General features: G+C 32.0%; 1 protein-coding gene across 1 annotated transcript in view; it reads left to right on the top strand.

Annotated features, from left to right (window-relative positions):
* The first annotated feature begins 1,741 nt into the window (after window positions 1-1,741).
* Window positions 1,742-17,685, top strand: part of USP53 (ubiquitin specific peptidase 53) — a 28,178-nt gene continuing 12,234 nt past the window's right edge. The window contains 13 exon segments of the mRNA XM_015818579.2: window positions 1,742-2,058; window positions 4,609-4,701; window positions 6,226-6,360; window positions 6,937-7,050; window positions 7,147-7,229; window positions 10,191-10,296; window positions 11,027-11,173; window positions 12,008-12,157; window positions 12,528-12,699; window positions 13,749-13,895; window positions 15,150-15,296; window positions 15,451-16,168; window positions 16,924-17,000. Coding sequence (XP_015674065.2) covers window positions 1,915-2,058; window positions 4,609-4,701; window positions 6,226-6,360; window positions 6,937-7,050; window positions 7,147-7,229; window positions 10,191-10,296; window positions 11,027-11,173; window positions 12,008-12,157; window positions 12,528-12,699; window positions 13,749-13,895; window positions 15,150-15,296; window positions 15,451-16,168; window positions 16,924-17,000 — 2,233 coding nt within the window. The 5' untranslated portion in view covers window positions 1,742-1,914.

Genomic DNA, 17,685 nt, shown 5'->3' with positions numbered 1-17,685 from the left:
GATTAGATGTTCTATAAACCAAGCATGCGGCTTTCTATTTTCTTCAACCACATCAACTGAGATTTGTCATCATCTTAATAGAATAAAATTCAAATATTAAATTTGTCAAACAATGAAAGTTGACCTCCTGACATTTCTTCCCCTAATAAGGTATATCTGCTTGTTAAATAATCTTTTGTTATATAATTTCTCTCACACACATTTTTTTCTCTTTCTTTGTGACAAATTGGCAGAAATTGAAATAACAATTTGATTTCTGCCTTGCTATACTACTGTTTATGGCACAAAAGTATGAGATTCTAGTCCAATAATACTATAATATTCTTCATATGATATAAACATATAAGTCTGTAGCTTGGTAAACTAATGTTTCTAACTAAGTTACTAGTTCCCCACCCCAATAAACTAATCCTAAGTGATTTGCTTCTAACAAAATTCTCTGAAGAAAAAAAAAGTGACAAACAAGAACTTTTCCAAAATTGCAAAACTCATTCCCAATAAACCAGTGTTTGTTAAATGAGAGAGAGAGTCATGCATCTTTGCCAATTAAATCAGTCTATGTGATATGAAATCACATGTCTGGCAATTTAGTTAGTGTTTCTTGTATGAATTCATATCTCTGTTTATTAAGTCAGTGTCATGAAAACACAAGGTTCTTTCTGATGAACCTACAGTATCTTTATTAAAGGCTAATAGCTTTCTTCTCTGAAGCACTCAAAGTACTGTATAAAATTAAACTGTAGCTGCAGTGGTTCTTTTAAAAAATAGTGGTTACCTTTGACTATTAAATAATGTTTAATATTTTCCCCTGAAACAGAATTAAGCCCTGTTACTAAAACAACATTTACTATATATCAGACATTTCATGTGAAATCATAGTGTTACTTAAATCAATGTGATAATAAATTAAAAGTATTTGTTGTAATAAAACAGCATTCCTAGCAAATCACAAGTCTGTGAGTAAACAAGGTCTGAAATCAAAAGACTCCCCAAGGTAAAAATCTGTGTGTGTGAGAGAGAGAGAGCGAGAGAGAGAGAGAGAGATTGTAAGTTTTTATATCTAAACACAATTTGTGATAGGAAAGTATGAGAAGTAAATTAATATTGAATTAAAAAAAAATCTACTAGTGTTTAGGTAATATCCTGTCCTCTGAAACAAACAGCAACATAAAACCTGAAGCATGTTTTTGACATTTTGTTCCCAGCAGCACTTTTATTTATATGCTTATTGGCCACTCCCTTTCTTCTTTTGCTTACTAAGTAGGCGGTATCAAGCAAAGTGTCTGTCCCAGGGGCTGTTGCTCATGTGCTTTGTTACTTTGGTGCAGGCCTCTTGATACCGTTTCCGTCTTGAATAGTTTTTTCTCTGGGTGGAGGCAGAGAAGATTATAATGGTGAAAAAGTGTATAATCGTAATTCCCACTCCCATTTTTTTCAGACTTTGAAAGATGATATGAAGTCTACATAGAATTATTTCAGCGACACAGAAGAAGAAATGTGATATATTTCCAATATTGAGGGAGAAGAATCAGCATAAAATCCCTGCATACAATACGAGCGAAGAACATCTGATTTTTGATAGTTAACTATTGTATTTTTGAAACTTTTGACAAAATGATACTACATTAGAATGTAAAAAAAAGACTATTATCAATAAGTATTTTTACAGTTTTTCAGATTACATCAACTTTATTCACCGGAATTTCTGATATTCTTATGCTCTATTTTGACCAGATTTTAAAAACTATTTTCATAAACCAAATAGAGCATAACCACATTATTGAAGTACAAGCTGAAGACTTGGAGCATGATCACAGTGCCATAATTTTTTAAAGGCTACTGTCTGAATTGCCTTGTTTAGCTCAGATTACTTATATTTTTCCTTTATATAAATCTATATTTGTTTCCTAAATAATGGCATGGGTAAAATTCTTGAAAAAACCTGGAGGAAATCTTGGAAAAGTATATCAGCCTGGAAGTATGATGTCCCTGGCTCCCACCAAAGGCTTGTTAAATGAACCAGGACAAAACAGCTGCTTTCTTAACAGTGCTGTACAGGTAAGGAATAGCTACACATCGGTCCTGAAGAGCTCCATGAATTGTGAAAACACTGAAAGATACTTTAATCTATATTCCTGTTACTATATGTCAAGTGTTTTCCACTTCATACTTTTGATTGTTTTGATATCCTTTGTAAGAAAAAAGTCTTTCTAGTGACAACAGAGAGTAAATGATTACTCTGACTAGTCATAAACTCCAGTACAGTGTAATTTTTATTTGGTTGTCTATTTAAGACGAGATGATAATCAAGGAAAAAATTATAAACCAGACCAAAGAAATCAAAACAGAATGAATGAAATATCAGAATGAAAGAACTAATTTTATAGGATGCTAAAAAGATATTTATTTTGGGTGGTGAAAGTACAATGGATTTCAAAGTTCTTCATCAGTGCAATGCTTAATTTTATTTATGTCCCACCTTTATTATTTTTATAAATAACTCGTGGCAAACACACACAATTCTCCTTCCTCCTCTTATTTTCTCCACAACCACAACCCTGTGAGGTGAGTTGGACTAAGAGAGAGTGACTGGCTCTGGTTTTTCATGCCTAAGGCAGGACTAGAACTCACAATCTCCTAGCCTTTAGCCAGATGCTTTAACCACCAGACTGAACTGGCTCTCATGTATAGAGAAAGATCACATAAAATTCAAAATATAGCCAAATGCTCTTTAAAACAAAATAAAAATGCATATATAAAAGCTGCTAAAATTATAGTAATTGAAATCAAAACTGTATTCGATACTTAATGATTACAATATGAATATTGAAAACGGAACAGCATTCAAACTTTCTATTTGTAAAACTTATATATACTGTGCACAATGTCATTAAAGTGACTGAATATTTCTCAAAGGTTCAAGTTTATGTAATTTATATGGCCCTTATTCTGAATGTATATGTCAATGTATGTTGGTTACCTTTGAATTTTGGATAATATATAAAATTAGAATGGGATTTTAATTATTGATAGTATATGGTATTTTAAAATTATGCTTTGGTATTCAAAAATTAGTGAAGTTTTTCATATAACATTATTATTGCAAGGCTGTGCGGTTATCATAACTTCCTTTAATGTACAGTATCCTTTCCAGAGAAGTATTGAACTTAGAATAATAATACTTTGAATTACAGCCAAAATGACAAGGACTTCAGATGCTCCAATTGAAATTCTTTGTATTTTATTACTACCCATATATTTTTCTAAACTCTTCTTGAAAAGTTCCATATCTGTCTCCTCCTCTTAAATTTCTCCTCATGTTAGTTAGTGGGAAACAAAGGTGATTACAATGATTGATCCAGTAACGATGGCTTTCTTTCATAGCAAAATATTGTTATTTTACAAAATAAAATTGAGTGGATTAGAATTTCTAAAGTTCACTATCAGAATTATTTATGGTTCATATCATAATACTGTCAAACTTATGTTTATTAAAGCCTTTTAATATTAAAATCCAAAGGGGAGTTTTACTGAATATATGTGAATGAAGTGTATAATCGGTATACATTGCCCTGAAGGCATTTACAGTACATCTGACTAAGCTGGCAAGGGTTTCCTTAAGTGTTTTAAGCGTGTTTCTTCTTACATGTAGATTTCCTTCTGTACTGGGTTAAAATATGACAATTTAACATTTGTACATGGAAAGAATTACATGGTCTGATGGATGCTTATGAAATATATTTAATAATTGGGATTGTTTCTGAAATACTACATAGTTAAAATTAAATCTATTTTCTTGTTTTAAATATGAAATGACTGCATATATGGTTATTTGATATGAATCATAATTTAGAGTTAATATATCCTCATGTACTACATATTTGTTCCTAGCAGGAAGTAGTGCCAAGTTTTTTTGTTAAATGGAATCTCTGGTTTATTTTTGCTCTACCAAGCCAAATCTGCAATATGTTCTTAGGTTAAAAAACTGCTTAACTAATGTTTCTACTTTCGAGCAGTACAAAATACTGTATGAAACGATGGGATTAATTATTTTCAAATATGAAGTGATCAAGTAATGCCCATTCTTTTTTAAATCATAGTTCTGAAGAATGTTGCTTCAATATGATATATGAATATAACAATAACTGTAACAGTGTTTGTGTTCATTATTTTTATGTTCAGTGAAATGATTATGATTAACTAAATGTATGAGTACTATGATATATACAATTATATATACATATAATATATATATACACGTACAGTATACACACACACATATATAATATATACATCTAACTATATCCTGTATGAATAACCATAACAATCCAAGAAAATTACTAGGTAAAATATTGCATAAAATTATACATTGGTTTAAACAATAATGGACTGAATGAAAGAAAACAAGTTGGATAGGAAACAATTGATTATCATTTAATATCTATTCAAAATTATTGCAGGTTCCACTAAAGTTAAGAGCATCCCCACAGAAGCAATGTAAATGTAGTGTTTCATGTTATCTTGGTGTATCTGTAGCAAAAAATAGCAATTGTAGACATTGACCTAAATCTTTGGCAAAAATGGATGTTAGTTTTTTCTTCTTTGTAGGTTTTATGGCAACTTGATATATTCCGTAGAAGTTTAAGAGGTCTTACAGGACATGTTTGTCAAGGTGATGCCTGCATATTTTGTGCTTTGAAGGTAACCTTATAATTTTTTTATTTACCTTGTATGAATAAAAATTAATTTTGGCAAATATTCATGAAAATCTCTGGTTCATTGACACATATCTAATAAGTTAAATTGTAGAAAAAAACCTTAAAAGTAGGATTTGTTAATTGTTTTAATTGGTTTTGATCAATATTCTGTACATAAAGCAGTAATGGGCATTTTTTTTTCTTTGAAAGGACTTATTCTTTCTGTTATAATTTGTTGATTACCATATAATAATGGTAGCATTGTGAAATTGATTAGAACATCTATATTTTTTATGATACTCTTTATTTCCCCCAACTAAAAGATAATCAGTGGCAGATATCTGTGTTGATTCTTTGTATGGTGTTTTGAAATTGGGTTGAGAACTGTATGAATTGACTTAAGGGATACAAATTGTGTGCTCTTTGTCTAAAACAGATGTAACTTAGTAAATGAAAATAATTAGATAAGAAAAACAAGTGTACTTGTTGGATACCTGTTTTTCATTTAACTACTAGGAATATTATATTGCCTTATTTTGTTGCTATTCTCATGTAGAACCCATGCTCAGAATGAGTACACCAGTTGCTAAAGAGAGGGTAAAGATAACAGCTTTCATGCCATGGTTAGCCATTGTGGGAATTGTTATAGTATACTCAGTGTTGATCTTTTAGCCTTTTATGATTTCCTCATAATTGTAACAGAAGCAAACTGTGTTGCCATTCTGGCTCAACCTTTCTGATTTTCAATGAGCTCAAGAAAATTCTCTTGGTGGAAAACATTTTAATATATATTTCTAATGATGATAACAACATGATAGTCCACTTCATATATAATTCTCTCTTATTTGAATGGAATAAGCACAATTATAGCAATAGCACATAGACTTATATACTGCTTCAAAGTGCTTTACAGCATTTTCTTAGCAGCTTACAAATCAGCATTTTGCTTCCAACAATCTGGGTCCTCGTTTTACTGACCTCGGAAGGATGGAAGGCAATGGATAGAGTTATCCTGCAATACTGCATTCTAACCACTAAGCCACCATGGCTCATGATTGTGTATTTCATACAGATTATGCCAAGATTCTAGATTCCTGGCTTACTAATGAGATTTGATAGCAGAGAAAACAGCAGGATTCCAATTCAAGCATATTGTAAACCGCCAAGGATTTAGATTTTCGCTTCTTTTTAACCTATCAACTTGTAGGAGGAACAAAGCAGAAGTGAATTATGGCATATCATGAGTAAATGGTATTGTGTATTGGATACCTGCATTGTGTTCAAAATAGCCATTGCTACAGAACAGTGTTCTATACCGTATAGGGAACAATTTGCCTTTTAGTTGCTGAAGGTCAACTTCCAGAAGTCTTAGCCAGCTAATAGTGAAAAATCTTCATTCTAGTTCAGTGGCATCTGGAGAATCACAAGTTCTCAATGCTACCAAATGCTGGACTTTGTTTTGATGTATTCAAGTACACTATACTGTTCCCAATCATTTAATAGATAAAATATTGCTATTGATTTCCAGAAAATATTTTCCCAATTCCAACACAGTCGAGAAAAGGCTCTCCCATCAAATAACATGAGGCATGCCTTGGCTGAAAGTTTTAAAGATGAACAGCGATTTCGACTTGGTTTTATGGATGATGCAGCAGAATGTTTTGTAAGTATGATATTACAATATTTAACATTTATTTTAGGTATTGTTTTGATTCTTGGCTTCTTCTGGCTGAAGAGCCATATTCAATATTTCAGTGAAAAGTCAGAAAAATCAGTTTAGGGCAGTATGCTTTGGGATTCTGAAAAGGACTATAACAACAATGATAATTTTTTATTTAAAAGACTGAGAATAAAGGTAATTTGTAATACAAAAATATTTGTTTGAGCTATTGTATATACTCAGTTATATAGAATTTGGTAATCATTTCATTTGATACAAAGATTATAATTCTGAATACAATGGGGATTTTTTGCCCAGTCACTATTGTCCCTTCATTCTGAGCATAGGAACATAGCGCAAAGGAGCCTGGTTTATTTCAGAATGAAACAGAAATTGTTCTTGTGAGATAAAAATAACCATATTGAAACATATATACAAGCCATTTTGAAGGTTCAGCTGGTGAAATGTATTGCGTGAAGAGCAGGTTGGCGACATAATGTTTGCATATGAGGCCTCTTATAGTCAATACCAACTTGATGACATATTATCATGATTAAAATAAAACCGTTACTTGTTTAGGAAAATATCCTTGAGAGAATTCACTATCACATAGTACCAAGCAATGGAACAGATATGTGCACTTCTAAATCCTGCATAACACATCAAAAGTTTGCTATGACATTATATGAACAGGTAAGATATTTACTCATATTTATTTTACTTACAGTATTTAACATTTAACATTACCGGTACTTCTAAAAATTAAAAAAACCTTTCTTTTATTTATAGCGTGTATGTTCTACTTGTGGGGCATCCTCAGACCCTTTGCCTTTTACAGAATTTGTACGTTACATTTCAACAACAGCATTATGGTAAGGAAATGTATTTTTGTTATGCTTTGTCTTTTTTCCTCCATTATTCTCATAAGTTAACAATTTTAAATTTGAGTAATAAATAGTGAGACATGGCTTAGAGCAAAGATACTAGTTTTAATGACCCAATTACCTCTTTATCAAATTAAAACTGAAGAATATTCACATCCGAAAGTGTAGTCAGTTCCTAGGAGAGAGAGATATTTATGTTCTAAAAATTCCATTGTATTTGTTGTCAAATGAGAATGAAACATCTATTGTAAATAGCATTAGGTGATATTCTATTGATAAAAACACTGATGAATTGAACACAATAACATATATTACAAGCTCAACTTCTGGGGACTTGATGGACAAGTCTACATAATTTTTTTCACAACTGTGCAGAAATGGTTTGTAATTGCTTTCTTGGATGTTTTTCAAAGTGTCTGGCATTACAGCATTAGGATTTTCTGGTAGTCCTTCATTGAAGTAGTAATTACAGTGAGGGAAAAAAGTATTTGATCTCTGTTGATTTTGTATGTTTGCCCACTGACAAAGAAATGATCAGTCCATAATTTTAATGGTAGGTTTATTTTAATAGAACAACAAAAAAATCCAGGAAAAAAGTTATAAATTGATTTGCATTTTAATGAGTGAAATAAGTATTTGATCCCCTATCAATCAGCAAAATTTCTGGCTCCCAGGTGTCTTTTATACGGGTAACAAGCTGAAATTAGGAACACTTTCTTAAAGAGAGTATTCCTAATCTCAGCTTGTTACCAGTATAAAAGACACCTATCCCCAGAAACAATCAGATTCCAAACTCTCCACCATGGCCAAGACCAAAGAGCTGTCCAAGGATGTCAGGGACAAGATTATAGACCTACACAAGGCTGAAATGGGCTACTAGATTATCGCCAAACAGCTTGGTTAGAAGACAACAACGGTTGGTGTGATTATTTGCAAATAGAAGAAACACCAATGAAGTTTGCCAATGAACATCTGAATGATTCAAAGGAGAACTAGGTGAAAGTGTTGGTCAGATGAGACCAAAATCAAGCTCTTTGGCATCAACTCAAGTTGCCGTGTTAGGAGGAGGAGAAATGCTGTCTGTGACACCAAGAACACCATCTCCCCGTCAAATATGGAGATGAAACATTATGCTTTGGGGGTGTTTTTATGCTAAGGGGACAGGACAACTTCACCACATCAAAGGGACGATGAATGGGGCCATGTATCATCAAATCTTGGGTGAGAACCTCCTTCCCTCAGCCAGGGCATTGAAAATGGGCCGTGGATGGGTATTCCAGCATGGCAATAACCCAAAACACACAGCCAAGGGGACAAAGGAGTGGCTCAAGAAGAAGCACATTAAGGTCCTGGAGTGGCCTAGCCAATCTCCAGACCTTAATCCCATAGAAAATCTGTGGAGGGAGCTGAAGGTTTGAGCTGCCAAACGTCAGCCTCGAAACCTTAATGACTTGGAGAGGATCTGCAAAGAGGAGTGGGACAAAATCCCTCCTGAGATGTGTGCAAACCTGGCGGCCAAGTACAAGAAATGTCTGACCTCTGTGATTGCCAACAAGGGTTTTGCCACCAAGTACTAAGTCATGTTTTGCGAATGGGTCAAATACTTATTTCACTCATTAAAATGCAAATCAATTTATAACTTTTTTGAAATGTGTTTTTCTGGATTTTTTTGTTGTTCTGTCTCTCACTATTAAAATAAAACTATCATTAAAATTATAGACTGATCATTTCTTTGTCAGTGGGCAAACATACAAAATGAGCAGGGGATCAAATACTTTTCCCCTCACTGTAAATCTGAGTCTGCTTAGGTTTTTATTTACTATTTATTAATCAAACTTTTTAGCCATCCATTTTACAAAAAGAACTGTGGGTGGTGCACAACAATCAGATAAAAACAACAGATATAAAGGTTTTAAGGTTTAGAAGTTGTGATAGTTGGGAACTTCTGTCTGATCAAATCTTCCTTAAGGTTACTAGATCAGCCATTATCTTACTTCTTTAGGAACTAAAATAACAGCTTGAACTAATAGGAAGTTGCTTCCTCCCAGATGATGGAAATCAGAATTTAACTAAAGTATTTCACAAGGCACAGCAGAGGAAATTATCCTATTCTCCTACATGGAACGATTTCCCATCAGTCCAAGCTGTAATCCTGCTTCCAAGTAGAATGGACATTATAGGTAAGCTAGATGTATCCATTTAACAAGTTATTGTGATGGAATGGAATAGCAAACATAATTTTTAGACATCACTACATTTGCCAGATTTTAAGCCCATAAATAATGCTTTCTAAAAATGAAATGTTTAGGGAATGTTGAAATTATAGCAAAATGTTTTACTTTGTCATTGTAGCCCAATATTTTTAATTACAAGGGAGAAGTTTATTGAGATATATTCGCCTCATATGATCAGAAATGGTCAAATCATTTTTTTTCCAAAGCATTTTTTAAGAAATTCCAGTCATAAGAACAATAGTAAACTGGTGAAGTTTTGACCAGAGCTCAGTTCATAGCCTGTTAAGGTGCCCTGTGTGCTTTTAAGGTCCAAGCATCTGGTTTTTTCCATCCTTGAAAATACTTACATTCATATTTACATATTTCTTTTCATGTACCTTTCTGTATTTGTAATATCAAGTAAGATTTGCATAGTCCTAAATAGATCTAAATCTGTAAAAGAAATAACTGTGTTTTTTTTCTAATCTTGCTCACCAGCTTTAATGTAAACAGTAAATTGCCCACCTTCAAACATGGAAACTCACTAGGCAAATGCCAGTCATGATCTCATCTCAGTTTACCACATAGGGTTATTGTGTGGAAGAATGGGACGAATTAGTGCTTTTGTGCTATCTTGTACTCCTTAGTAAAAATCAGAATATAAATGTAACAAATATAAGAACATTCTGTTAATTGCAATAATAAAATAGACTAAATCAAATTGCTTCATTTACAGCAATGAAATTGATAGAATGGTGGAAAGGAATGAAAGACTCAAGCCAGAAATGTTTGCTCAATTTCTTCAGGCTGCAAATACTATAGATGACTTCAGGGACTGTCCTGTAAGTTTACCAAAGAAATATTGCTCTTCTATTTTGGTGGGGGAGGGGCCCTTGTAGTGATAAATCCAAACTTTTAACATTGTGAAAAGTTAGTTTTTAAAATTTGTCTTGGCAGTCAATGTAGCCTTCAAATACTTAAATCATAAATCAAATTAGTACATGTTGGCATACAAAATTAAGACAAGATCTCAGGAAAAGCAACCGCTTAAACAATTATTTGGTTTTGGCTCTCAGATAAAATAATAGCTATTTGAAAAAGGTTAATTGTTTTTAAAACAATATATCAAAATTTATTATACAGAAAGTCTTTATATTATCAAGCATAAAAATTGTCATTTTGGAGAATTTAAAATGACAATGGTGATGTGCACATTTTTAGTAAAAATCATATAGCTTATTGATACACAAAACAATTAATTGCAATTAAACACTTCAGTGACCAAAAAATAAAATTACAATAATTTGTTTAAGTCTCTAAAGAAACCTACTTTTTTTAAAAAGTGGTAAGAAACTCAGATGAATTGCAGCATTATTGATAACATATTTAAGTTTATAACTGACCATTTAGATCAGAAATAATGGAATTTGGGATGTGAATAAATTGGAGATATTGTCTATTATAAAACATAGTCATCTAAGTGAATTTTATGTGGTTTATATAAAGATCTTGACATTCAAAAGCATCTAGATCATACTATTTGTCCCGTCTTTTTTTTTTTTTTTTTTGTAGAGCAACTGTGGCCAAAAAATTAAAATTCGTCGTGTTCTAATGAATTCTCCAGAAATAGTTACTATTGGATTAGTTTGGGATTCTGAACAATCTGACCTAACAGAAGATGTCATCCGAAATCTGGCAACACAACTTTATCTTCCAGGGGTATTGAACATATTAATATATTTAATTTTCTGTGTCTCTCAACATATTAAAATAACTTTGAAATTACTAAGAACAGACAGAGTTCTCTGTTTTGTCTAATACTAGAATCCTATTCTCAGAAGAAACTCAATCAAATGAAGTTGGAATTTCTCCCTGAAAAGCATACATAGAATTCCATGCTAAAAGTATTTTTTTAACTTTATAACTAGATTGCACATGAAATGTCATTCTTCATCATTTACCACTATTTTAAAAGATATGTTGCACCTAGTCTTGGATGTGTAAAACAAATAAAAATACAACCTTTAAAATATGTGGTTCAGCTAATAAAATTTCTCAGGTGTCCTAGAACAAAATAGTACAAATGTATACCTGAATACACAATAATGTGCATGTCTATTTATTATATAATGTATAAAGTATTTAAGTTTTAAAACAGCAGAAACAAAAAATTAAAAGATAACTTAAAATTCAGTAAATTAGTTAACATAATCCAAAGGTATATTCTGAAAAGTCAAGGTACTTTTTTAATTTCTAGAAACTATTCATTGGTGATTCCTACTTACAGCCAGGAAGTCTTAGGCCATTGATTTAAATGATAATAGATGACTCAAGTAGAACATAAAACTTCTAAAGAGGGAATCAGTTGTATAACGATTTATTCTGAAAAAGGCATCTCTAAGATTACAGTATGCTGATGTAAAAGAATTCAGATGCTTTATCTTATATGCTTTAGTAAATAAACTGGATGAACTCTTTCAATCTGGCTATGTAAAATTGTTGTAATTTATCCTCAGCTCTATTTCTTACTAGCCTATCTATCGTTTTTTACAGTTGTTCTATAGGGTTACTGATGAACATGCCAAAAACAGTGAGCTTTTTCTTGTGGGGATGATATGCTATGCAAGCAGACATTATTGTGCCTTCGCCTTTCATACCAAGAGTTGTAAATGGGTGTTATTTGATGATGCTAATGTTAAAGAGGTAAGTTATGATATTGCATTTTATATAGAGGCATCCAGATAGCTCCTAAAAATAATTAAAGATACTTTATATAACATTCTGCCATCCTTAATTTTGATATCAAGACATAAAGTAAATGTCTTGATATCAAAATTAAGGCTGTCAGAATATTTTCTAATCATGCATATGATGTAAGATGAAAGATTTAGTTTTTGTTCTAAGTCATGCAGGGAATTTGCTGCTTCACTAGCATGCATTACACAAAAGAGTTATTTTTCACATGTCTAAATTATTTAAAGACGTTTTGATTTGTTTGAAGGTATACCAGTTTATTTTTAATTAGATTGCCACTTTTTCTTTACTGAATTAAATGATTACTTTTTTCTTTTAGGTTGGAACAAAATGGAAAGATGTGGTAACCAAGTGCATCCGGTGTCACTTTCAGCCATTGCTACTATTTTATGCAAACCCAGATGGTACACCAGTATCAACAGAAGATGCACTGCAGCATATAATTCATTGGTCGCATTATAAAGCCTCTACAGGAAATGGAGAAGAATTTGGTAATAGAAATTTGAATATTTACAACTTCATATTTATTTAGTAAGATGAAGAGATGCTTAATATGGTGGGCATAAACTGAAAGTTGGCCTGCCAATATTATATTCATAATTCACCTTTTTTTCCACTCATTATACATAAAAGTCTTTCCTAGTTTTTATTCTCAGACTGACTGTGTGGCAAGTTGGGGTAGAGATGCCTAAAATTTTCCAGTGGACCACATGTTTATTTTTATTTTATTTGGCAAATTTATATAGTGAACCATCTCACAAACATGACTTTTGATGGCATATAATAAACACTTTAAAACAAGTATATACGGCCATTTTTAAAAAATCACCATAAATACAACAAAGAATAGACCAACATCCTAAATATAATATAACCACTTTAGAGCATCCCTGTTCCCATGGGATCCCTAAGGCTGCTAAAAAAATGTTTTAAGAACTTTCTGAAAGGCTAATAAGCTTAGGCTATTGATTGAATGAACTTTGGTGTCCTTGTATTAATGCTCAATTTTTGAGGTCAGTGCTAGGGATAGGAAAGTTGTGGGATCTTTAGTTATTAGGAAATTAATAAATTGAGTCTGAGACATATTTAATTTTTCACATTGGATGGAGTAATACATTACATGCAAAATAGATACAGGATTATTTTTTTTAACCAAAAATCAGATACTAGACTTCTATCAGAGAATACATGTAGCTCATTGTTGAATTGTGGAGTCCTTCTTACTCTCTTAGCTTAGTTGTTTTCTTGCTTGGTTATTTTTTTCTTTTGATCAATAACTAAAAATTTTTAAAATGTGGATTTTTTTAGTCTGAAATGGAATTTTACTATGAATTTATTTGTTAGTAAAGGGTGAAGTTTGATCATTCTTCAAATATTTTTCCTATTAAATTTAAACTGTAGTGTGCCCACTGTAACTTTTATTCAGGCATTTATTTTTAATTTGTTAGGCAGGTTATTCATTGGAAAACCAATTTCAAAGATAAACTGAGTAAATGTCTTCTTCTTAAAAGTAATGTTTTTTAACATTTCTTTTTTCTAGGGTTTGAGAAACCTACTTTTCTTAAATCAGATTATGTAAAGGAGAATGGATTTGAAGAAACTTCTAACCAGAAGAGTAAAAAAGTGCAGCTAGAAAACTCTGCCTTTACTAGGAACTTTTCTCAACCTACTAATGTCAGAGGGTCGAGTATGTATCATAGACTTTTTTTAAAAAATACTGGGTTGAATTATAACTAGCTTAATTGCAAGGTTAATCATACATAATTTTGTTTTGCTCTTAAAAATGTTACCTACTACAAGTAATTAAACATTATATAAGCTAATTATATAAAATGTTTAGCAAACTACCATGTTACAGCGGTGCTCAAATTTTGTGAATCAAATATCTTTTGATGTTTCAATATTTCTACATAAATATGACCTAAAACATAATATGTTCTCCACATAAAGAGAACCCAATGAAACAAATGAATCAAAAACAATATTTGAAATTACTGTACAAGTAGTTCCCGACTTACAACCATTCATTTAGCGACCATTCAACATTACAATGGCACTGAAAAAAATGACTTAGAACTGGTCCTCACATTATGACCATTGCTGCATCCCCATAGTCATGTGATCAAAATTTGGGCACTTGGCAACCAGCATGTATCTGCAATAATTTCAGCATCTTGAGGTCATATGATCACCATTTGCGACCTTCCCATCTGGCTTCCAATAAGCAAAGTCAGTGGGGAAGCCAGATTCGCTTAATGACTGAATGATTCACTTATCAACTGTAGTGATTAACAACCATGATAAAAAAAAAGTCGAAAAATTGGACGTGACTCATTTAATTAACCACCTTGCATAGCAGTGGAAATTCTGGTCCCAATTGTGGTTGTAAGTTGAGGACTACCTGTAGTTTCAAGTAATCTGGTTATTCCAAATCTGGTTGAGTATGGAGGGATAATATATTTAAAAATGAATGGGGTTTTTTTAGAATTATTGAGTTCTTATCACAGAATCTAGAATATAGTTTCTACTTTCTCCTGGGAGCAGTCTTATTGTTGCTTTCCTCATTCCTGATCTGATTAAACTTTGGAAAAGGGAAGGTATGAAAATGAACCTATATATGCTGCTTCTTAAGATTTATCATTTTCAGCACCTTCTTCAGAAAAAAAAAGAAACCTCAGAGATCCAACATTTTTCTAATACCACTGAAGAAAAATTAGAGAATTCCTCCCAAATACAGGATACTAACCCACTGCTTTTTTTAATAATATGATTGTAATCTGCTAAGCATTATATGTTGCAGGAGATAAACTTCTTTATATTTGCTGAAGTTATTTTCTTTTGTTGGTCTATCCAAAAAATTTAGGGAAATCTGAATCAGATTATCTTTTTGTCTGTTCCATTACTGTGAAGGTGTACAGCATAATTGCATTTATTGCTGCAGGTAAATTGGGACATAATGATCATAGGGAAAAAGCAAAAGATCTTTCCAGAGAATGTGCTCAAAAGGCAGCTGAGATGAAAAATTACCCATCATCATTAAGAAAAAACTCTGACAGAGGATCAAGGAAAGAATCTGGAAAACAAAAAGGTAACAGAATTTTCCTCTGGCTAATTCCTCCCAAATACACCAAACCTATCTAAGTTTGCCTTGAAATTCTAAGGAACTAAAAGATATTTTATACAATATAAAGTTAGAATAAAGTTGAATACTATAAATAATTTGTTTTGGTACTTTGTTTAAGATCTATCAGGAGAAATACATACTAATCTTAAGCCAGGATCACCACCTTCTGGAACTGGATTTAGGCATCATTCCAATGAACGTTTATATAGTAGTCAAGGGAGAGGATCTTATCGACATGAAAAGGTGCACAATCAAGTTAGACCCACTGTACAGACATTCAGCTCAAATAAAACAGAAGATGGGGAGAAGATGAACCGTATGAAAACTGACCACACAGCTGGTTATGAAACAGATAGTAGCCAAGATTCCAAAGACAAAGGAAGTATCAGTAGCAGCAGAAGTCGAAGCAGAGGCTGGAAACCCATGCGAGAAACACTGAATGTTGATAGCATCTTTACTGATTCAGAGAAAAGAGAGCATAGTTCAAAATGCAAGCTAAATGCAAGCAATAAACCAAAACATGAAAAGGAGCAGAGTTCAGTCAACTACCCGAAAGAAAATCAGAGTCAGAAGGGTCTGATGACTATCTATGAAGATGAAGCAAAACAAGCAGGAAGCCAGAATTCACTGGATTTGGGAAAGAAAGGAAATAGAGAAAAAACAACAGGATTTATAGAGAGAAAGGTTCATCCTGATAATTGGCAGACACAAAGGACTGAATGTGGCTATGAAAGCAGTGATCATACCAGCAATGCATCTGCTAATTTGGATTCACCAGTTACTGAAGGAAACAGCCCAGTTGACCCCAACACTCCAAAAGAAAACATTTTCTGCAGGTAATGATATTAAAAATATATTTGTGATTATACAAAATACATATATATTGTTATATAACGATACCATAGTACAAAACACTCTCCCAGAAATTTTATCCTTTAAAATAAAATACATTTTTTAACATAATAGACTTTGTGGTATTCCAGTTCTGTTGGCAATTTAAAGCTTGGGAGAAGAGAAATACAAAACTAATTGTCTAGTATATAGAATTGCTTGCATTGGTATTCTATTTATATTTGATTATCAAGATACAAATTGTCAAATGAAAATATTTGTTTATTAATTTATCAAATCTTTATTATGGACATTATGTAGATTTCCTGTATTTGAGGGGGGGAAACTTTTTAACACATTTTATTAAGAGCCATGTGTAACATTACTTATATTTAAATGGCAGTATTTGAGATATTCAAAATAGAATAATGAGGTTGTGTTTTGTAAAAGTACTAAGATTATAATCATGTAAAATATTGTTGCTTCCCTTTTTTCCATTTAACTTTTCTTTAGTTGGATATGTTCTCTTGATGTTTCTGTTCTGTATTGCCAGTTATAGTAGAGGGTGGGAGGGGTGAGAGAAAAGAGGAACAAGGTTTGACTTTTTTTATATAAAATATATTTCTTTGTTGAATTTCTAAATTCCTGTGTAGAAACATTTAGGTGCTTTGTAAAAGTTTCAGTAGAATGTTTCAGGGTTGGTGAACTCTGTTATACTATTTGTACAGACTGTTGATAATTAGTGTATCCTGTTTCATAGTGACCAAAATCTATCAGTCAGATATTCTGGAAATGTCTTGCAGTCTTTCTCCCGGCCGAACAAAAACTCTTTTGAAGGTAAGGATAATATAAGTGTTACATCAGCTTATTGAATTGTTAATTGTGAACTGTGAACAATGTACTGTTTAAATGTTAAGAGTTATTATAACTTCCTATCTACAAATTCTTTCTTGATACTTTTGGCAGGTTTTCTGTGCAAATTGTCTGTTACTTTCCAATTCTTGTGAAAAAAATCATTAGTACCCAATTTGTGAAAATTTATAATGTGCAAATAATAAAACATTAAAAAAATAATATAAATGAAATTTATTCTCAACTTCTAAAACATTGTTTCATTAATAGTAGCAATAAAAGTGCAGTCCTAACATCAGACATATTAATATGACTAGAACATAGAGTCAAAATTACTTTTGAGTGTGTTTGATTTTAACCATGCATGGATCTTCATGTCAGCAGAAGAGAAAAATAACACATCTATTTTTACATTAGTTGGAATTCTGAAGGCACATCAGCCAGCTATTCTCATTGAATGTTTGCCACAATGCTACTATATTGAGAGTATTAGGTTGCAAGCTTGTACCGCCATCTCCTGTTCAAGATAAATAGTAATAATTAATGGTACTTTCATGGCGTTTCAAGATAGAGAACCTAGGCAGTTACACTTTAATTTAAATTAGTACCAGGACAGTAAAAAAATGTACGTTGGCTTGAAAATGTATTTAGAAAATATTTTCAAAACAAT

Source organism: Protobothrops mucrosquamatus, unplaced genomic scaffold (assembly GCF_001527695.2).
Source record: "Protobothrops mucrosquamatus isolate PMUCROS unplaced genomic scaffold, P.Mucros_1.0 scaffold766, whole genome shotgun sequence".
NCBI lineage: Eukaryota > Metazoa > Chordata > Lepidosauria > Squamata > Viperidae > Protobothrops > Protobothrops mucrosquamatus.
This window is presented reverse-complemented; position numbering and strand designations above follow the sequence as displayed.